This window comes from Cricetulus griseus, chromosome 3 (assembly GCF_003668045.3).
Source record: "Cricetulus griseus strain 17A/GY chromosome 3, alternate assembly CriGri-PICRH-1.0, whole genome shotgun sequence".
Classification (NCBI taxonomy): domain Eukaryota; kingdom Metazoa; phylum Chordata; class Mammalia; order Rodentia; family Cricetidae; genus Cricetulus; species Cricetulus griseus.
In genome coordinates this window covers 188319495-188341883 of record NC_048596.1, presented here as the reverse complement: position 1 = coordinate 188341883, position 22389 = coordinate 188319495, and the positions used below count along the sequence as shown (strand labels likewise).

Genomic DNA, 22389 nt, shown 5'->3' with positions numbered 1-22389 from the left:
TCTTTGGCTGTCCTAGAACTCATAATGAAGACTAGATTGGACTTGAACTCACAGAGATGCATCTTCCTTTGCCTGTGCTTCTTCCTCCCCAGTGCTGGGAATAAAGGTATACACCACCACACCTAGCTAAGGCTGAACCATTATGTACTCCTAAATTCTTTTTTATTTTTTCCTCCTGGAGTTGAGGACCAAACCCAGGGCTTTGCACTTGCCAGGCAAAGGCTCTGCTCCTGAGCTAAATCCCCAACCTCAGTACTCCTAAATCCTTAGTAGTCACCTCCCTCTGTCTCATCATTGAGTCATACATTTCCTTCTGTTGACACTTTGGAGGCAAACACTCTCTTACTCAGAGAACAACCACCCCAAGGAAACTACACCACATCCATTCCAAAATGGTTGTGAAGGGACCAGACACTCACTTGACCCCTGCTTTAGCAGCCATGACAGGCTATAGAGAAGACACGTAGGCCTCTGACACAAGGAAACTCCAGATCTTCTGGCCTCCCAGAGCCTAGGGCCAGGAGTTTCACTCAAAGAAACTCCAGACCCCACTAGCCTCCTAGATACTTGGTTTCTGTGAACTGTTGGCCACAAAAGAAACTCCAGGGGAGACCAAAACCTTCCCTGTAGTCTCCAGGATACAGTTCTGAAAACTATTGGTTTCTATGAACAATAGGCCACCTACAAGTAACAAGACAAAGCTATAGAAACCACAGAATGTTCCCTCTCAGCACTGACCAATGAGAATAATTGGTACACAGGTATTTCATGTCAAAATATGACTTTGAGAAATTCTCCTAATTGTTCCCAAATGTCAACCAATCAGAAACCAACCCGTACCTACTAAAGTAACTTTTGTCTTTAAAACCTAGCAGTAGAAGAAGCCAAATAAAGAAAAGGCTCCAGTTTTGCAGCATGGAACTGAGAACTCTCTAAAGATGAAAAAACAAAAACAAAAAACCAAAAAACTAGCAGTAGATAGGGAACTTCGCTTCCTCTTGAGGCTGTTGCATCAGCTAGTCAGACAGGGTCCTTTTCATGGTTGGATAAATAATAAAACCTTGCTTTTACAGTTCAGTGGGTCTGTCTCCCTGGTGGTCTTTGGGGATCTTTGAGACTTGGGCACAACACTTGTTTTAGTGCAGTATTTATTTATCTATTTATTTATTTATTTATTATTGGTTTTTCAAGACAGGGTTTCTCTGTAGCTTTGGAGGCTGTCCTGGAACTCACTCAGTAGACCAGGCTGACCTTGAACTCACAGAGCTCTGCCTGCTTCTGCCTCCCGAGTGCTGGGATTAAAAGCATGAGCCACCAGCACTTGGTCCCTTTATTTTCATCTTATGCATATGGGTGTTTTGACTGTATGCATGTGTATGTATCATGTGTATACAGTGCCCAGAGAGGTTGTTGGGTCCCCTGTGACTGGACTTAAGGATCCTGTGAAAGAGCAGCCATTCTCTCCAGCTCCTTATTACATGTTTTACTATATTTATTTACTTATTTACATATGCAGATAAGCACCATGACATGCATGTGAAGGTCAGAGGACAGCCTTTCCAGAATTAAGATGTATGTTTGGAGCCGGGGGATGGGGGCTGGAGAGATGACCCAATGGTTAAGAGCCCTGATTGCTCCTGCATCAGACCTGGAGGAAGGAGAAGTGAAGGCCAGCCCAAGCTACATAGTAAAACCCTATTTCAAAATGGATAAACAAGGGGCTAGAGAGATGGCTCAGAGGTTAAGAGCACTGACTGCTCTTCCAGAGGTCATGAGTTCAATTCCCAGCAACCACATGGTGGCTCACAACCATCCATTATGAGATCTGGTGCCCTCTTCTGGTGTGCAGATATACATGGAAGCAAAATGTTGTATACATAATAAATAAATAAAATCTTAAAAAGATTTTAAGATCTTTTTAAGGGGTTGGGGGATGGGGGTTAGGGTGGCATACACCCTTAATCCTAGCACTTGGGAGGCAGAGGCAGGTGGATCTCTGCAAATTTGAAGCCAGCCTGCTCTACAGAGAGGGTTCCAGGAGAGCCAGGGTTACACAGAGAAATCCTGTCTCAAAAAAAACAAACAAACAAACTGAAAACAACAACAAAAGACCAACTTTCTCCCATGTTGAAATAATAGTAGTAGTAAGTACTCACATAATAGATCAGCAAATGCTAACGTTGGAGAATACAGCCAGGCAGTCGTGTCCCAGGCCTTTAATCCCAGCACTCGGGAGCAAGAGGCAGGCAGAGCTTTGTGAGTTCGAGGCCAGCCTGGTCTCCAGAGCGAGTGCCAGGATAGGCTCCAAAGCTACACAGAGAAACCCTGTCTCGAAAAACAAAAACAAACTAAGTACTGGGCTCTTTCTTGTTGTTTTCTTGAAGGGACCTCAGGCACCGCATAAAATGCATCTACTATCTAATCCTGCACAGCCTTCCGCTAGCCCCACCCCTCCTAAAGGACTGCTTACTTGTTATTGGTTCCTCTGGCCGCTGTGGGTTGCCGTGGAGACTCGGCGCTGCGGCCTGCGCTCATGGCGTTGTACCAGCTCTTCTCCCATCCGGCCGAGCGCGGCTACCGCGCGGGGCTCTGCTCCAAGGCCGCGCTCTTCCTGCTGCTGGCCACCGTGCTCACCTACATCCCCCCTCTGCTAGTGGCCTTCAGAAGCCACGGTGAGCCTGCCCGGGCTTGAAGAGCCACATGGCTCGGTGCGGCCCGCTGGCCCAGGCCGGCTTTCCTGACCTGGCTCCCCAACCCGCCTTGTCTCCCGCAGGGTTTTGGCTGAAGCGGAGCAGCTACGAGGAGCAGCCTAGCGTGCGCTTCCAGCACCAGGTGCTACTCGTGGCCCTACTGGGGCCCGAGCCCGGAGCCTTCCTCGCCTGGAGCACGTTCCCCACCTTCAACCGGCTGCAGGGGGTTCACCTGCGAGTCCCGCTCGTGTCGGTGCGTGGTTCCCGCCGGGGTTCTGGGGAACAAGATGGGGGCGAGTTCCAGGGATCCCAGGTTGGATTGGGGCGGGGGGGGGGGAGTAAGGGGGAGGTCTCAAGTCTCGCAAGCTGATCTTAAACTATATAGTCAAAGACCGCCTTCAACATCTGGTTTTCCGGCCTCCACCTTCCCAGTGTTGGGATTTCAGGGCTGTGCGCTTCGCTGCGAGCACTTTATCATTGAGCCACACTCCCAGCCTCACTGCTTGGATCTCAAGGAGCTACAGGGGTTGGAAACACAGTCTTTGGCCTGCGCATGTTTAACTTTCTAGATATCTCCAGAAAGTCAGCCATGTAGTTGGTGTTTGTCTAACAAGAGTCCAGATGCCAGAGCACAGCCTGTTTCTGGTGGTGGTCACTTCTGAATGGAAAGGAGGCAGTGAAAGCCCCTTTAGGGAATTGAAAGCCGAGTTTGAGCATCACCACTTCTGTAAGGGCAGAAAGTGCCAGCGGATTTATGCAGACTGGACGCGGGGATAGGGGCGGGGACAAGCGCTGATTGGTTGCGTTTTCGGCTCCTGCTTTGGCCAAGCCATGCCTGTCAGGGTTAGGCTCACCGCACTCTGCTCCACTTTGCAGCTGTCCTCCATGAAGCTGAAGCATTTTACTGCCTGCAGTTTAGTGTTTACTTTCACGTAAATCAAATGCTCCCTTACAGGCATCCCTTTCCGTTCGTATTCTGAAAATAGTTTCCTTTCAAACGTGAATCCTTTCAGATATGGCTGGTTATTAGCCTTATAAGGAAACTTGTGTAGCTGATGGGGGAAAAAAATCGGACTTTTCCACCAACAGCTAAATAAGAGCTTTAAAATATTAAAGTCTTGTTGGTCATGTGAATAGCAATACACAAAATATAACCAGATTACTTTGCTCTTTAATGTGTGTGTGTGTGTGTGTGTGTGTGTGTGTGTGTGTGTGTGTGTGTTCCCTCTGATCACTAACCTGTAGACTCATTGTGAGATTAAAAAGGTACAGGTTTATACATGATGACAGAAAAGTAAAGGTATCAGTACTTGTTAACCAACCTTATTATTTTTAAAGTCTTTAGATTATTTAATGACATGGGCAGAATGATAAGTTTAACCAGTTATTTGTTGGTAAGTATTTTGTCACAGCAAGCACAAGCTCATTCTGTCTCACAAAACCATGGCCCTGGCAGGTGAAGTCAGAGTACAACTCGGAGGAGTCAGTTTTCTCCTTCCACCATCTCAGGAATCCAGCTCAGATTTTCAGGGTTGGCTGCAAGGGTCTTTACCTGCTGAGCTATTTCACTGTCCACCCTTTTTTTTTTTTTAAATAATTTGCCTCAATTTAATTTTTTTCACTATTAGACTTTTTTTATTTTTTTATTTTTTGAGACAGTGTTTCTCTGGAGCTTTGGAGGCTGTCCTGGAACTCACTTAGACTAGGCTGGCCTCGAATTCACAGAGATCTGCCTGTCTCTGCCTTCTGAGTGCTGGGATTAAAGAACTTAGAATTAATATCTAAATAACAAATTTTTGACTAAGCCTTATGCCTTTTTCATTCTTTTCAAGATGGATTATTGTTATCTTGCCTGCCCAAGCTGGCTGAAGCAATAAGCCCCCTTCAGTCTTCTAAGAAGCGGGCTATAGGCATGACCGCTTGTCCAGACTTAAACCATACACCTTTAAATGTCAATGGAAGATGTCGTTGAAATTTTATGCACACAAAGAAAACGAAGCAAGCAAATAAAATAATTGTTAACTTCAGGGAAATAAAACACAAGAAAATGCAAAGCAGGAAATTCGGTCGGCATTGTGAACAGGACTGGCGAAGTCCTGATTACAACAATGAATACTGACTGACCGAAATATGAATCTAGCTCAATTGAAGGGTTGAGAGAGGGATGTATGTGATGAGGGTTGGTAGGAAGAGGGGAACTCAGGCTCCAGCTTTGTTCATGGAGTGTCAGTAGAGAATACTCCAGACAGAAATGGAGATACACCCAAACAAATGTTATCAAACACCTAGGAAAGCATTTCTACACACACTCATCAAGTAACAGGTAAAAGGTTTTGCTGTGGAAATCATGTGGTTTTTATAACACCACTGATCTCTTTTATTCTTTAAATGACCAGTTCTCTTCCCCCACAACACAAACACATACCCCCTTTGTTATTTTGAGATTGTGTGGCATGTAGCCCAGGGTAGCTTGGAGCTGAGGATGACCCTAAAGACTTTGAGCTCCTGTGCCTGCCCCCAGCTGAGATTGCAGTCATGGGCCCACCATGCCTGTTTTTATTACTTACTTACTGTGGTTCTGGTGAGCCAACCCAGGATCTCAAAATGGCTATGCAAGTGTTCTGCCCACGAAGCAACACTCCCAGGGCTTTGTGGTTGGCCATGAACTGGTGATCCTTCTGCCTCCTTTTACTAAGTACTAGGGTTACAAGCAAGGACTACCAAACTGTCCCCATTTTTTTTTTCTTGAGACTCTAATGCAGTGGTTCTCAACCTTCCTAATGCTGTGATCCTTTAATATGGTTTCTCGTGTTGTGGTGAACCCAACCATAAAATTATTTTCATTGCTACTTCATAACTGTAATTTTGCTGCTGTTATGAATGGTAATGTAAATATCTGACATGTGATGGGGGGGTCTTGACCCATGTGTTGAGAACCCTTAATCTAGAGAGTAGTGACTGACTGGGCAAGAAGCCAAAGTTTCCCTGTGTACTTACTGGACTTCTCAAGCTCCACACTTATGAAAACAATTTTTATTCAAGCTGTAAGAATAGCTCACTGGAGAATGCTTGCCTACTGTGTGTGAGGGCCCAGACTCAATCCAAACTTTTTTTAAAAAACTTTAAACAAAATTAATCCTAGTTTTTCTTTAAGACAGTGATATTTTGTTTGTTTGTTTGGTTGGTTGGTCAGTTGCTATTTGTCTGTTTTTTGAGGCAGAGTCTCACTACACAGTCCAGGCCAAACTCTTGACTCGCTATGTAAGCCTAGGCTGGCCTCAAAACTGACCATCCTCTTGCCTCCACCTCCCAAGTATTGGGTTTTCAGGCAAGTGCCACCACACCTGGCAAACAGTGTATTTATGTCTTTTGTTTTTTGTTTGTTTGTTTTGTTTTTGGAGACAGGGTTTCTCTGTGGTTTTGGAGGCTGTCCTGAAACTAGCTCTTGTAGACCAGGCTGGTCTCAAACTCACAGAGATCCACCTGCCTCTGCCTTCCGAGTGCTGGGACCAAAGGCATGCGCCACCACTGCACGGTTTATGTCTTACATTTTTGGTAGAAGGTTTTTCTTTTTTTCTCTTTACATTTCCATTGTTCTCTCAGATACTTCTTGATATTTGAGTCTAAAAACTAATGCAAAGTTAATCACCAAAGCAAGAATAAATATTGGGCTTTGTTTTTTCTTTCTTTTTACTTACTCACTCTTTCACTACAACTGGCTGGTAGCTTGGTGGGCTAGAGCTGGCTTCTTATCTCTAGAACCAGAAGCCACTCCCTTGAGAGCTCTGCTCCTCATCTTCCTCCACTTTTGGTACCTGGGTCTAGTTGCAAATTTAAGAAGACAAGATTAATTCTCTTTAGTACTGGATAGATGTACTGTGTTCATTTTGTTTTGTTTGTTTGAAATGGTAGAGCTCTATGCTAAGGCCTCAAATGTTCTAGGCAAGCACTGTACTACTGAGCTACAGCCCTAACCTAGATGATTTTACACAGCTAGTAAAACAGGGGCCTTTAAGCTGGGGATGTGGTTGTTCAGTGGTAGAGTGCATGGACAAACCTCTGGGTTCCATCCCTTACATTCATACACACACACATACACACACTCATACAAACACACATACATACACATACACACACTCACACACTCAAAAATCAAACAAAAAAGCCTAGATGTGGTGCCTCACATCTGTAATCACAACACTTGGGAGGCTAAAGTTTGAGAATCATGAGTTCAAGGCTAACCTGGGCTAGTGTTCAGGTAGGGCTAAAGTGAGACCCTGCCTTAAAAGAAGTAAAACTCAATTCCTTTTCCTAAATCTCTATTTTAAAACATTTTTTAAAGATTTCATTTTATTTATTATGTATACAACATTCTGCTTCCATGTATATCTGCACACCAGAAGAGGGCACCAGATCTCATAAAGGATGGTTGTGAGCCACTATGTGGTTGCTGGGAATTGAACTCAGGACCTCTGGAAGAGCAGTTGGTGCTCTTAACCTCTGAGCCATCTCTCCAGCCCTTAAAACTATTTTTAAAAATTATTATTATTATTATTATTATTATTATTATTATTATTTTATTGTTGCTGAGCAGTGGTGGCCCACACCTTTAATCCCAGCACTCAAGAGGCAGAAGTAGGCAGATCTCTCTGAGTTCGAGGCCAGCCTGGTCTACAGAGTGATTTCAAGGACAGCAGGTGCTACAGTGTGAAACCTTGTCTCTAAAAACAAAACAAAAATTAAAAGAAACCATAGCTGTCTAAAACCAAGTAAATATATAAAATAGTAAAGTCACTTGGGAAAACAAACAGTATAGCAATTCTTCAAAAGCTAAACTTAAGGGGTGGGATGGAGGGTTGGGTGGAATGAAGGAATGGGAGGAGGAGAACGGAAGGGAGAGGGAACTGGAATTGGTATGTAAAATAAGGTTGCTTTTAATTTAAATAAAAATTAATTTTAAAAAGGGTAAACCTAAAAGTACTATGTAACCTAACATTTAGTAGATAAACTAAAATCTACTGTTACATATTTTATATACATTATTGTGTGTTACTGTGTGTATATGCATGCATGTGAGTCTCTGGTATACATAGGCTATATGCACATATATATATAGCAAGTGTGCACACCTGTGCTTATGCACAGAGACCAGAGGAAGATGCTAGGTGTTCCACTTATTCACTCTACCTTATTACCTTGAGATAGGGTTTCTTTTTGAACCTCCATATAAGCTGATGGTCAGTAAGCCCCAGAGAGCCACCTGTCTTCACTTCCTGCAGTGACGGGTGTACAGACACACACGCGCTTTCTACATGGATGCTGGAATCCAAATTCAGTGCCTCATGCTTTCATAGCCGCTGAATCATCTCCCCAGTCACATGTGTATACATGCATGAATGTGACATATATTCACTGGGTATGATTAAGCATGTCAGACAGACATGAATTTTTTCCGAGCTGCGTCTTGCTCTCTATGTATTGATTTCCAGGCTGGTTTGCTGAACTTGTGGCCCGCCTGCGACAGCCCCATTAATACGCAACATTACACGCATGCACTATTATGCCCAGCTGGACACTGTTCACATGATATATATATTTTATATTTTATAATATATATCATATGTTATTATTTATATATATTAAATATATATTATTATTATACATATATATTATTATTTTGAGACAAGGCCTTATACAGCCCAGACCAGCCTTGAACTTCTGACCCTCCTGCTCCTACCTCCTGTATGTTGGAATGACGAGCATTCCCCTCCATACTTGGTTTATATGGTACTGAGAATTGAACTCAGGGTTTCATGCATGCTCAGCAAATACTTTACCGACTAAGCCCACCTTTTATCATTTAAAAAATGATGTCTCCTGAGTGCTGGGATTAAAGGTGTGTACCCTCACTGGCCTTTTTTTCTTTTCTTAATTTTAGATTTATTTTATGTGTATGAGTGCTTTTAAAAACCACAAAGGCTGAGCCAATTAGCTTGCCCAGCAGACAAATGTGCTTGCCACCAAGCCTGCTAACTCATGTTTCATCCTGACACCCACATGGTAGGAGAGAACTGTCTCCTGTAAGCTGTCCTCTGACCTCTGATCCTATCACACACACACACACACACACACACACACACACACACACACACACACGTAAATAAATAATTTAAAATTTTACTTATTTTTATTTTATGTGCATTGTTGGCTTACCTGCATGTATGTAGTGTGAGGATGACAGATCCTCTGGAACCAGAGTTACAGACAGTTGTGAGCTACCATGTGGGTGCTGGGACTTGAACCCACGTCCTCTAGAAGAGCAGCCAGTGCTCTTTAACCACTGAGCCACCTCTCCAGTCCCATAAATGTAATTTTTAAAGTTCCAAATTATGCATGTATTTTATAAAACAAGGTGGTGTGATTTATGAATTTTCTTAACCAAATAACAATCAGATTTTAGGAACTGAGCTAAAATTATTATTGAGGCATTAACTATATGAATGCCTACTCTTTAAAAAACAAAAAATATATTTAGTTTGTATGTGGGTGTTTTGCCCACATGTATGTCTGTGTACCGTGTATGTATAGCCAGTGTCCTCAGAATACAGCAATGGATCCTCTAGGACTAAAGTTACAGATTATTGTAAGCCCCGATGTGGGTGCTAGGAATTGAACTTGGGTCTTCTGGAAGATCAGCCAGTGCTTTTAACAGTTGAGCCCTCTCTTCAATCCCCCTGGATGACTACTTTTATTACTGTTTGTATCAGTCACTGTTAGAGTTTGAACATGCTATGTCCAGCTTAGGCTCATGTTTGAACACTTGATGCCCAGTTGATGGCGTTGTTTGGGAAGGTTGTAGAACCCTTAAAAGGTGAAGCCTTTATTAAGGGAGTCCAGTTCAATCTTACGCAGGTTCCCCATTTGTCAGACCGGAGTCAGTGATCTCTCACTAGCTCGGGTCAGCTGATTCTGTGGGTTTCCCCATCATGGTCTTGACTCCTTTATTCATATTATTGCTCCTCCCTCATTTTGATTGTACTCTGGGAGCTTGGCCCAATGGTTAGTTGTGGATTTCTGCATCTGCTTCCTTCTGTTTCTGGAAGAGGGTTCTAGCTTCTCTGGTCCTGCCTCAATGAGATGATGGGACAGACTTAGTAGACTTCCTAGGGGAAGCCTTACCCTTTCCAAGAAGCAGATGGGAGGTGGGAGAGCGGGAGGAGAGGAGGCAGAAGGAACTGGGATTGGAATATAAAAAATAAATAAAAATAAAAAAGGTGAGACAATAAATAAATAAATGTGTGGCCTTGCTGACAGAAGTATGTCATTGGAAGCCAGCTTTGACTCATCCAAATGCAAGGAGCCTCTTCTTCCTCAGCCTTCCTCACTGTCCAAAGTGGCCTAATGCCACCCACACTCAGCACACTGACCCTTGGTTGGCCTGGATCATCCTCCACCCAACCCCCAGATGTTCCTGAGCATCTGCTGCCAGGGTGCCAGGAGTTAAGTCATCCCAGACACTTTCCGTAGACATTTCTGTTAATTTCCATCCCCTCCATTCTCCCATTTTAGTCTGCTTAAGTTTTCTTTGTGTCACTGGGCAATTACCAAGTGCTGTTATGTATCTATTTGTCTTCTATTTATTTGGTACTCTCCCCAGTAGAATGCTACCTTTGTACAAAATAATGTTTCCTGCCCAGCATCTTGGGTTTTTGTTTTGGGGGTGTTGTTTTTGTTGTATTTTTTGTGAGTGTGTGTGTGTGTGTGTGTGTGTGTGTGTGTGTGTGTGTGTGTACTCACCACAGTGTGTATGTGGAGGTCAGAAGACAAATTTTAGAGTCAGTTCTCTCCTTCCGTCATGTGGGTCCTGAGGATGAAACACAGGTCATTAGGCTTGGCAGCAGGCACCTTTACCAAGTGAGCCATCTCACTGGCCCTATTATTATTTTAAGACTGTTTTCTGTTATTTTGATGTGTGTGTGTGTGTGTGTGTGTGTGTGTGTGTGTGTGTGTGTGTGTGTGTGTGTGTGTTATCTGCACAGGAGTGTAAGTTCCAGAGGACATTGGATTCCACGGACCTAGAGTTACAGGGGGTTGTGAGGCACCCAATGTGAGTACTGGGAACCAAAGTCAGGTCCTTTGGAAGAGCAATACAGTATTCTTAACTGATGAGTTTACTCTCCACCTCCTGTGAGAACAAAACAGGTTTCTGTTTGCAACTAAGTCAGTTAAAATTAAGTTCCTGTGCAGGTTAAGGGTTCTGTTTGTAGTTAAGGAATAAGTGACTGTCCTGTGTTGAGTCCTTGCCGTTAAGGTTTCTTTTCTGTTTTAAAAGACTTATTTGTTTATTTATGAGTGCTTTATCTGCATGTACATCTTTACGACAAAAGAGGGCATCAGATCCCACTGGAGATGGCTGTGAGCCACCATATGGTTGCTGGGAATTGAACTCAGGACCTCTGGGAGAACAGCCAGTGCTTTTAATTGCTGAATCATCTCTCCAGCTCCCACAAGTTAAGGTTTCTATTTAATTAAGAGTAAGTTCCTAGGTAGGCAGCTCATGCCTTTAATCCCTGAACTCGGGAGGCAGAGGAAAGGGGCTCTCTGTGAGTTCGAGGCCAGTCTGGTCTACAGAATAAGTTCCTGTTTCTTAGATCTGGTGTAAACTACAAAACATGATTTTCACCCTACATTAAACTTGCAACTCCATTCACATGATGTATATCCTTACCCTTGTGGTCTTTATCTTCCTGTCCAGCTCTAATGTACAAGAGGCAGTCTGTGGTGGTTTAAATAAAAATAGCCCCCATAGGCTCATAGGGAGTGGTACTACTAGAAGGTGTGGCCTTGTTAGAGAAGATGTGAGCTTGTTGGAAGTGGTCACTGGGGGCAAACTTTGAGGTTTCAGAAACTCAAGCAAGACCTAGTATTTTGTTCTTTTTCTGCTGCCTACCAATTCACATATAAAACTCTCAGCTACCTCTCCAATACCTTGTCTGCCTGAATGCCACTATGCTTACCACCATGAAAATAGTAGACTAAACATCTGAACTGTAACTCGGTCCCAATTAAATGTTTTCCTTTATAAGAGTTGCTGGGGTCATGGAGTATCTTCACAGCAATAAAACTATGACAGAAGTTGGTACCAGGGACTGGGCATTATTGTCATAGGCCTGACCATGTTTTTGTTTGGAGGAATGTGGACTTTGGGACTTTGGGTTAGGAAAGCAGTGGAATGCTTTAAGTGGGGATTAATGGGCCATACTGGTAGGAGCATGGAAGACTGTGGTGCTGAGGGGGATTTGAACTATAGGGGCTCGTCTCAAGAGGTGTCATAGGAGAGGAATATTAGTATGTGGTCTAGAGACTGTTTTTGTGATGTTTTGGCAAAGAATTCGGCTGCTTTCAGTCCTTGACCAAAAAAATCTTCCAGAGTCTAAATTGTAGAGTTAAGGATTAAAGACTTTGGAAGAGGAAATTTCAAAACAGCCTAGTATGGCCTCTGTCGTGTGGTTACTAGTCATTTCATGCAGATTCATAATGGAAAGGAGCATGCTGAGCAAGGAAAACATGTAAAATGTACAGTTAAAGGAGAAAAGGGGCACCAGAAAGTAGAAGCAGATTAAAGAAAAGCCTGACGCTAAGTGGAATTGAAGGAACCGGCTTCCCTTTTGGCAGCCATAACAGCTGAACACGTGCTTGCCATAAACCTGCCTTGGTCACTTAGAGGTCAGATGCCTGTCTCGTGACAAGGAACCATAGTCACTTGGAGGTCAGATGCCTGTCTGGTGACAAGGAACCAATCAGAAGTTAGCTGGTGGCGCTATGCTTTACGACCCTGGGTGTGCTTTACGGACAAGCGCACGACAATGACGTAGAGCGCATAGCAACCACCCTGGGAGGGCCTATGGGCCATAACAACCAGTTGACCAATCAACATAGGGCAAGCCCTCCAAGCCTGGAAGCACACCAATCGTGAGCCTGTGCGTAAACCTGTGCGTACCCCTAGACACTCCCCTTACGCTGCCCTATAAGATCTTTTGGGAGACCCAAGGAGCCGTCTTTCTGGCCATCCACCATGGCGGGTGGGTGAAAGACCCGAGCTAACATGGGGTTAGCTCGTTAAATTACAATAAAGCCTTATGCAGTTTGCATCAAGCTTTCGCCTCCATTCTGTGTTTGGGGTGGCCGCCGTCCTGGGCTAAGATTCTGGAAGCCTCAGCTTTCTGAGGGTCTTACAGAATAAAGGGAGAGGTGGAATATATTGGTTTGAATAAAAATAGCCCCCATAAGCCCATAGGCTATGGCACTATTATGTGTAGCCTTGTTGGAGGAAGTGGTCACTGGGGGCGGGCTTTCAGGTCTCAGATGCGCACCCAGCATGGCAGTTACTTCCTGCTGCCTGCAGATCTGGTTATAAGACTCTCAGATCTTTCTCCTGCACTGTGTCCATCTGCATGCTGCCATCCTTTCCACCATGACGACAATGGAGGAAACCTCGGAACTGAAAGCCAGCCCCAGTTAATGTTTTCTTTATAAGAGTTGCTGTGGTCCTGGTGTCTTCCTTATAGCAGCAGAAGCTAACTCACTGAAGCTCCAGCAGCCGCTCTCGCATCCCATTCTTCTTGACAGATGCATAAGCGCCTCTGTGACTCTCAGCAGCCCTGGTAGCACAGTTCCCCCCTCCCCAGGCAGCTACCAGGAAAGTAGTAGTGGGTGGAGGAAGGACATGTCCTGAAGGAAAGAAATCACTGAAAGCCTCTGAAGGCAGCTCCCTTGACCACAACCTTGCTCACTTGAGAAACAAAAACTCTTCACAGAGTGGTATTAGTGGGAGACAGATGAATGAGCTGAGGGGGGAATGCTTTGAGGATGAGCTTAGCATTGAGGCATAGGTGAGTGTCAAGAACTCCTCGCAGGGGTTACAATTCAGTGTTGCCTCTTCTGATGGCCACTGTCAGGTCACTGTGATGAAGCTGAGACAGTACTGGGTAGTGACTGATTTTTAACTGCCCACATAGGATTTACAGGTTGTGACTTTTCCTCCTCCTCCTCCTCCTCCTCCTCCTCTTCCTCCTCCTTTTTTCTAGACAGGGTTTCTCTGTATTGCTTTGTAGCCTGTCCTGGAACTTGCTTTGTAGACCAGACTGCCCTCAAACTCACAGAGATCAGCTTGCCTCTGCCTCCCAAGTGCTGGGATTGAAGGCATCTGCCACCCAACACCTGGCTCCATTGTGATTTTTTTTTATGCCCTGTCTAATTTTTGTCAAATATTTGCAGTCTTGGTATCTTACTGATCTTACTCAGCTTCCTTTTTTATTTTATTGATTGATGCTACGAGATATAAAATTTAGAGCCTTGATGTGAATAATGAGGTGGATGTTAAGGATCTGAAGCAAAGACACTTGTGGTTTAAGGATGCACAAACAGAGGCTGGAGCAATGGATCAGTAGTGAAGAACACTGGCTGCTCTTGCAGACGATCTGAGTTCAGGTCCCAGCACCTGCATAATGGCTCACAACCATCTGTCACAACACTTTGAAGGCATCTTCCCAAAGTGCCCTTCTGGTCTCTGTGGGTACTAGGCATGCACTTAGCGCACATCTGTATTTGCAGGCAAACATTTATAACCATAAATTAAAAATAAATCTTAAAGGAATGTATAACTAGAGCTTGGTGGATTTCTGTAGCATTTGCTTGGTAAATGCATAATGATTAGAATTAGATTTTGTTTTTCCATTTAAACAAGATGATTTAGGGGTAGAACTGTCACACAGCTCAAGAGAGCACTTGCCCTAGGTTCAATCCTTAGCACTCTAAAGAAAGAACAAAAGGAATGGGGGGGGAAATCTCTCTCTAGGGGCTGGAGCCATGGCTCAGTGATTAATAAGACATACTGTTCTTGCAGAGAACCCAAGTTAAGTTTCAGCACCTTCATCAGGCAGCTCATAATCACCCTTAACTCAAGCTCTAGGGCATCCAATGATGTTTTCTGGCTTGTACAGGCACACACATGTACATATGCATATTTACAGATACACATATACACAAATAACTCTTTCGGTTTTTTGGTTTTTTTTTTTTTTTTTTTTTTTTTGTTTGTTTGTTTTTAGTCAGGATTTCCTCTATGTAGCCCTGGCTGTCCTAGAACTCACTCTGTAGACCAGGCTGGCCTTGAACTGCCTCTGCTGGGAATTAAAAAAAAAAAAAGTAAATCTCTTTCCTTGGCCTTGCAGAGCAGAGAAGAAGACAGGAACCAGGATGGGAAAATGGATGTGCTACATTTTAGACTTGAACTTCCCCTGCAAGCGACAGAGCACGTTCTCGGCGTGCAGCTCATCCTGACCTTCTCCTACCAGCTACATGTGAGTCGTCCTCTCTAGGGAGAGCCATGCCGCAGATGGCTCTTAGAATAGTGTTGAGGATTTAACATAGACAAATTGAATATTTTTCATTGGGGGTAATATTAAATTATTTGATTAACTATTAATAGGTCAGAGGGTTCTGGGTGGAAAGGTTCCTGTGTGGACTAACCCAGGTATGCTACACCTGTCAGGTTTAGCTGCAGACAGGTGGCTTGGGAATCCATCCTCCAGGTTCCTCAGACCAGAAAATGGCATTTCTCTTTCTAATGATTTCAGAGGATGTCAACATTCGTGATGCAGAGCATGGCCTTTCTTCAGTCTTCCTTTGCTGTTCCCGGGTCACAGTTATATGTGAATGGTGACTTGAGGCTGCAGCAGAAGCAGCCACTGAGCTACCGAGGCCTGGATGTCAGATATAATGTAAGGATGCTTCTTGTGGTGTAGCTCCTTCGTTCCTGTGTTTATCACATCCTTTGAGGGAAGAGGAATTTAAGCTTAAGAATAGCATTTAGATCATTTTATGTGTATGAGTGTTTTGCCAAAATATATGTATGTGCACCACAAATGTGCATTGCTGGATCCAAGCCCAGGTCATCTGAAAGAGCAGCCAGTGCTCTGAACCACCGAACTCTCTCTCTCCAGCCCCATCATGAGTTCTTTCAAAATGTAGAAAAGGGAGTTAGGGAGCTGGCTTAGTGGTTAAGAGCATTGGCTGTTATTCCAGGTAGCCCAACGTTGATTTCTAGCACCTAGGTGGCAGCTTACAACTGCTTATAATTCCACCTTCAGCGGATCCAGCACTCTCTTCTGGCCTCCTTAGGTGCTTCACACCCACAGTGCACAGAAACACATGCAGGCAAAACACACATACACATAAAAAATAATGAAGTTTTAAAAATATACAAAAGACACGATTTGGTTTATACCCTGAAAGAGGGGAAATGCTCTTACTGAAGAACTTAATTGTCTGTTGCTCTCAGGTACACATCTTCCAAATGTATTCTGTGTTAGTTTATTGTTTACTGCAACCAAACACCTGACAAATCAGCCTAAAGGTGGAGAAATTTATTTAGCTCACAGTTTCAGAGGTTTTAGTCCATTCTGGGAGAGAGGGGGCTAAAGAGTGTCTCACAGCAAGACCATCAGGAAGCAGAGTGGAGCAAACAGGAGCCAGAGCAAGATGCAGCCCCAGGACAAGTTCCCAGTGCCTTGTTTCCTCTAACCAGGCCCCACCTTCAGCAGCTCCACTCCCCCAAAGCACCCAATATCTGTTCACATTTGAATCCATCAGTGGGTCAAACCATCCATCAGGTCTGAGCCCTCAGTCCTAATCTTCTCTGGGAATGCCTTACACCTAGATGTGTGATCTCCTAAAATCTCCCAAGTGTTGGCTCAAGCCAAGCAATTTGACCGTCAAGATTGCCCATCACATCTGCCAAATGATCTCGTAAAATGCCTATGTGAATACATTTAAAAAATTAGTAGTCACTACACACTGAACAGGTGACAGATGCCAGCCCAGAACAAGAAAGTTTACAGATGGGTGTGGTGGCATGCCTGCCCTAGTAATCTGCTGCTTGGGACACAGAGGTGGGAGGGTCACTTGAAGCCAGGGTAACTGAGTAACACCCCATCTCAAAACAGAAATTTAAAAAAGAAGAAGCTTATGTTTTTCAGTCTCCACGGTGTAAGTGAACAACACCCCATCTCAAACAGAAATAAAAAAGAGGTTTGTATATATCATGTTTTTTAATCACCAGGGTGGCTTCCTGAGACACCTACTGGCTCAGCCCTCAGCATTGTCTGTTCAAGAGCACTACAGTCATGGCACACGCCAATAGGATTAGGAGTGGAGGGAACATACTTAAGGCTACTACATGGTTAGCTAACCTGTTTTTCCAGAAGAGAAATGGAAGGAATTTTTTTTTTTTTTTTTTAAGATTTATTATGTATGCAGTGTTCTGCCTGCATGTACACCTGCAGACCAGAAGAGGGCACCAGATCTCACTACAGATGATCGTGAGCCCCCCACGTGGTTGCTGGGAATTGAACTCAGGACCTCTGCACAAGTTGCCAATGCTCTTAACCTTTCAGCCATCTCTCCAGCCCTAAAAACGGATGTTTTTATATAAAAGCCAACCTGCATACATGGGGGGACATTTAGCCATCTCCTAGCTCTCCAGCCTCTTGTCCTCTCCTCATTCCCTTTGCTTCATTCAGCCACGTTCAGGGGACCTTCTGTGGCATATGTGCGTGTGTGTGTGTGTGTGTGTGTGTGTGTGTGTGTGTGTGTGAGTGTGAGTGTGTCTGCGTGTGTGTGTGTGTGTGTGTGTGTGTGTGTGTGTGTGTGTGCATGTACAAGTGTATTTGTGCATGTGTGCTCCGGAGTATGTGTGCATGTGTATGTGTGTTTGTGTGTGTGTGAGATGAAACCTTTCGTAGGTGGACATCAGCTCTTATTTCTATCACCATAAAAGGAAAAATTGAGAGTAAAATGATTTAAATTGTTACAAGAGAGTTTGTTCCCCCTGAAGAAAAGATCACTGAAACAGGGCTGGAGAGATCTTCAGTTCCTAGCACCCACATCAGGTTACTTATTAAACCATCTGTGACTCTAACTCCAGGGGGATCCAGTGCCTCTGGCCTCCATGGACATCTGTACTCACAGGCACGAGTGCGCGCGCACACACACACACACACACACACGCGCGCGCGCGCGCGCGCGCGCACGCACGCACGCGCACACGCACATATAACTATAAATAATAAAAATAAAACTCTAAAACGTGATTACTGAAGCCGGGGTGTGGTGGCACATGCCTTTAATCCCAGCACTCAGGAGGCAGAGGCAGGCCGATCTGAGTTCAAGGCCAGCCTGGTCTACAGAGCCAGTTCCAGAACAGCCAGAGCTGTTACACAGAGAAACTCTATCTCAAAAAACAAAAAAATGGGGGAAAAAAAAAAAGATTACTGAAACAGCAATAGGTCACAAGAATGAGAATGGTTTCTGGGATTAGGGAGGTCTCCAGGATTGAGCCTGGATGAGCAGCAGGGTGGAAGGGAGGGGGGAGAGGGGAGCTCTCATAGCTTGTCCTCCTGCCTTGCCCCAGGTATCTGTGATCAATGGGACTAGTCCTTTTGCTCATGACTACGACCTCACTCACATTGTTGCTGCCTATCAGGAAAGGAATGGTGAGTCACCAGTAGAGGCCACTGGGCCACTGCTCAGACTTCCCAGGTGATGGGGTCCATGAAAACAAAGAACTGGAATGGTTTTCATGATGAAAATGACAAACCCAGTGGAGGCTCAGTGATGGGAGGGAGGTGGATGGGCTGACCAGAACTTGTCCTCCATGTCCTGTCTTCAAAGCCAGCCACAGCCTTTCCCACTTGCCACCTACCATAGCCTGGCAAATTAGCGGACCACTCGCCTTTTTTTATCCCATCACTGGTTTAGCTGGTTTCCTCTTATTAATGTGTATTTAAGCCTAATTGAGCTATCCCTCATAGTACACCTATTTAAAAAAAAAAAAAAGCAACAGGGCTGGAGAGATGATGGCTCAGCGGTTAAGAGCAAAGGGTGCTCTTCCAGAGCACTCAGGTTCAATTCCCAGCACCCACATGGCAGTTCACAACTGTCTATAATTCCAGCTCCAGGAGATCTGGTGCCCTCTTCCAGCCTCTGTGAGATACACATAAATAAAAGTAAATTAAAAACAAAACAAAACAAAAACCCAGTGACCATTTACTGTCCTCAATTTCCAGACAGCTGTGGATGATGTGTGTCAGGCAGTTCACATTCATAGCCTGCTAGAAGAGAAGCACCAATCATTCTGACTACAGATAAAGTATTTGTTCCTTAAAGGAGCATCCCCATGCTTGACTTAGCATACCAGGCTGGTGGGCTAACATTTCCCCTACAGGCATCAAAACTGTTTCTTGGCAGCAAGGCATTATAGATGATATCCACAGACATTTTCCAAGTGGAAGGCTTGCAATTCCAGCACTTATTTATTTATTTATTTGTTTTTTTCAAGACAGGGTTTCTCTGTTGCTTTGGAGTCTGTCCTGGAACTCACCACGCTGGCCTCAAACTCACAGAGATCCTCCTGCCTCTGCCTCCGAGTGCTGGGATTAAAGGCTTGCACCACCACTGCCCAGCTGCTACACCATTTTAATGGCTGCCTTTTCTACAAACATAGTATTTCTTCAGTTAGCTCTTCAGCAATGGTAGATCACTTAGATCTTTTGCAAGTTTTTGACATATTGTAGCAGAAGTATTTTGACAAGTATTTTAAATAGTGTGTAAGCAGCTTTGCACATTCAATTGCTCTTTTTATTTCTTTGCATTCTGAAATGCAGAATATCCTTCTGTATTCAAAGACTACTTATATTTTGGTTTAATGATTAATGTTTATGTTGCAGTTACCACTTTCCTGAGTGACCCCAACCCAGTCTGGCTGGTGGGCAGGGCTGCCGAAGCTCCTTTTGTAATCAATGCTGTCATCCGATATCCTGTGGAAGTCATTTCATATCCTTTCTGTTAGCCAGTCAGTGGTGGCTCATTTCCACTAAGAAAGGAAGGGTTCCTTAGCTATCCCAAGTAGGAACAGATGTGGGACTCACAAAATAGGAAATTGTTGCAGCTCTGTAGCCCCCACACAAATGACTGCTATTCCCACAGGAAAGGAAAATCCATTTCCTGTTCCTGCTTCTTTCTAAGCAACTCTTCTGAATCAGAATTATCCATATTTATATCTTAATAATCTCTGGTTATCCATTTTATCTGAAGAATATTTGAAATATTCTTTCTATTTCCCATCTGACCTGAACTTTGGGATAACTGGTTTGTTTTTTGGGTTTTTTGTTTTGTTTTGGTTTGGTTTTTTTGTTTTCCCAGACAGGGTTTCTCTGTGTAGCTTTGGAGCCTATCCTGGCCCTCACTCTGTAGATGACCAGGCTGGCCTTGAACTCACAGAGATCCACCTGCCTCTGCCTCCCGAGTGCTGGGAGTAAAGGCGTGCGCTACCCACACCCTGCCTGGGGTAACTGTTTCTTACACGTAGCCATTGCCTCCTTAACATTTTGCACATACCAGCCAGGCTTCTGGGAGATGATAAAGTTTGCCTGGGTCCAGTATGTCAGCATCCTGCTCATCTTCATCTGGGTGTTTGAAAGAATCAAAATCTTCGTGTTTCAGAACCAAGTAGTGACCTCCATTCCTGTAGCTGTGCCCCAGGGAGAGCTGGGTAAAGAGCATTTATCCTGAGAAGACCACATCAGGAGACTCTGAGGGACCATGGCTACCTCATCCCCATCTTTTGAGAACCACCATTTTACATTTCTGCAAAGAGCCTGCTGGACACTTTCAGGCTTACATGTTTTCTCCTCAGAGGCAAAGAACGGTTCTTTCAACATTGCACTGCACAAACCCTATGCCTTCAGAGCACCAAGGAAATCTACAAGGACGGCGACCAGTTTGTGGAAAGGTCACAGGGTTACTAGAGGCTATGATTTTTGGTTTGTTTGGTTTTGCTTTGGCCTTGAATTTCAGGAGAAAATTGCAGTCAGCTCATACATCTTTGAAAGAGTCCCATCTCCCGTCAGTCAAAGACTTTACCTCTTTTGAACTGGGATGCCCTGTACATTAGCTTCTTCAGGGCTCTCACAAGAAATATGCAATCCCTAGTACTTTCTACTCCTAGGTTTCTATACAGCACTCATTCAGAACTTTGATTTCCAAGACTGAAGTCTTTAACTGGAGAACTGAAGGGGGCGGGGCAGAGCCTAAATACAAGAGTCCCAGAAACATGTGCATGCTGTTGGGTAACTTAAGGGCAAGAGGACCAGACACCTGCCCTCAGGCTAATAGATGGGGCTCTGTCATCAGCTCAGCTGAACAGCCCTCTGTTCCTGCCCTTCCGTGGCTGGCTCTGTGCCCTGTTTCTTGCCCTCTGTCTGTGCCCCTGGGATGACGGCTGAAGTCCGAAGTGCTGTTTGATTCTGTCTGCCCCCCTATTCCCAGCAGCAGGGAAGGATGCCGAGCTTCTAACAACAGGTTCTTTCTCTCTGGCCCTCACCCAACAGCCTGGCCACTTGCCACTCCTCATCTTTGATGGCCTTCCCCTTTTCTGAAAAGATATGGGTGACAGAGGGGTTGGTGGTAGTGTTGGCTTCCATTGCCTGACAACTGCAGGGTTTATTTGGAGGCTGAACTGAAAACTCAGTTGCTTGCAGTTCCCTTGACCAAGGAACAAGGTACTTAGCAGAGGGGAGGCTTTGGAGGAAGCATGAGGAGCAGCAAGTAAAGAGGGCTAAGCAGAGCATCTAACAGAATGACAAGCAGCCAGCAGACAGCCCTCTAATCTAAAGAAATATGGGCAGAGAACATGGCCAGAACAAGCTTCTATGTTGCATAAAAAACTGTTATTTAGACTCATTCTTGTGCTGAGCAATTGTGCAGTCTTAAAGGACAGGTGGCTCTGTTTATGACTCCACCATGTCAGTAGCCCTGGAAAGCTGCCACCCATGTCTCATGTCTAGCCCCAAACACATTCATCAGTGTATGTCTTAGTTTACCTTGGAGAATCAGTTCTAACTACCAGAGCACCTTTCAGTCAGACTAAGCAGAATAAGCGTTTTGAAAACAAAGTATTCAAGCAGAAAAAACTCCCCTAGTACTAGTTTCTCTGACTTCATATGTACAGATGTTTATATGGCCCGTGTCTTTTTTCTGGAGATTTAAATGAAAAAAAAAAATGGTCTCTGAATACAATTCCAAAAAGGTTGTGAGGGGATTAGGGATGTAGCTCAGTGGGCAGAGCACTTGCCTGAATGCACAGAGCCCTGGGTTCCTTCTCCAGCATCATAGAAAAACTCCATGGTGACACAAGTCTAATAATCCCAGCACCATGGAGGTGGAGGCAGGAGAATTAGAAGTTCAAGCCCATCCTTGAGTTAGAGCCCAGCCTGGGATACTTGAGACCCTGTCTCAATAAAATAAAATAAGGAGATGTGGTGGGGCACACGACCAGAATATACCGTGTGGAAAAAAGATAACAAGATTCAAAAGATGTCCAAAGATACAGACGACTTTGCATTGCATCAAACTATTCCATGCAAAATTTGTATAGAGAACTCAATGACGTTTTATAAGTTTCTAATTAAAATGTCTGGAAAAGAGGTTTCCTGTGGCTTCTGAAAGGCAGGGACCTGGGAGGGGGAATAAGGAGGGAGGCTGCACATGATTTTTTTTTTTTTTTTGGTTTTTCATCTGTAGGTTTTGGAGACTGTCCTGGAACCAGGCTGGCCTCGAACTTACAGAGATCTGCCTGCTG

The 22389-nt window shown here is 44.4% G+C and overlaps 2 protein-coding genes across 4 annotated transcripts in view; one reads left to right on the top strand and one right to left on the bottom strand.

The window, feature by feature from the left end:
- Nucleotides 1-2395, bottom strand: part of Gabarapl2 (GABA type A receptor associated protein like 2) — a 38855-nt gene extending 36460 nt beyond the window's left edge. For 2 of the 3 annotated variants that reach the window (XM_035442693.1, XM_035442694.1), the window contains exon 1: nt 2157-2395. The gene's annotated coding sequence lies outside the window, so the exon portion shown is untranslated. The remainder of the gene's footprint in view (nt 1-2156) is intronic. The other variant, XM_035442695.1, reaches the window with a different exon arrangement.
- Nucleotides 2396-2489: 94 nt separating this feature from the next.
- Tmem231 (transmembrane protein 231) lies at nt 2490-22235 on the top strand. The gene is made up of 7 exons (XM_027406057.2): nt 2490-2672; nt 2774-2943; nt 14924-15052; nt 15329-15472; nt 18163-18244; nt 19478-19583; nt 20144-22235. Exons 1-7 carry the CDS (start codon nt 2534-2536, stop codon nt 20319-20321), a joined length of 948 nt encoding a protein of 315 aa, XP_027261858.1. The 5' UTR covers nt 2490-2533; the 3' UTR covers nt 20322-22235.
- Nucleotides 22236-22389: the final 154 nt, after the last annotated feature.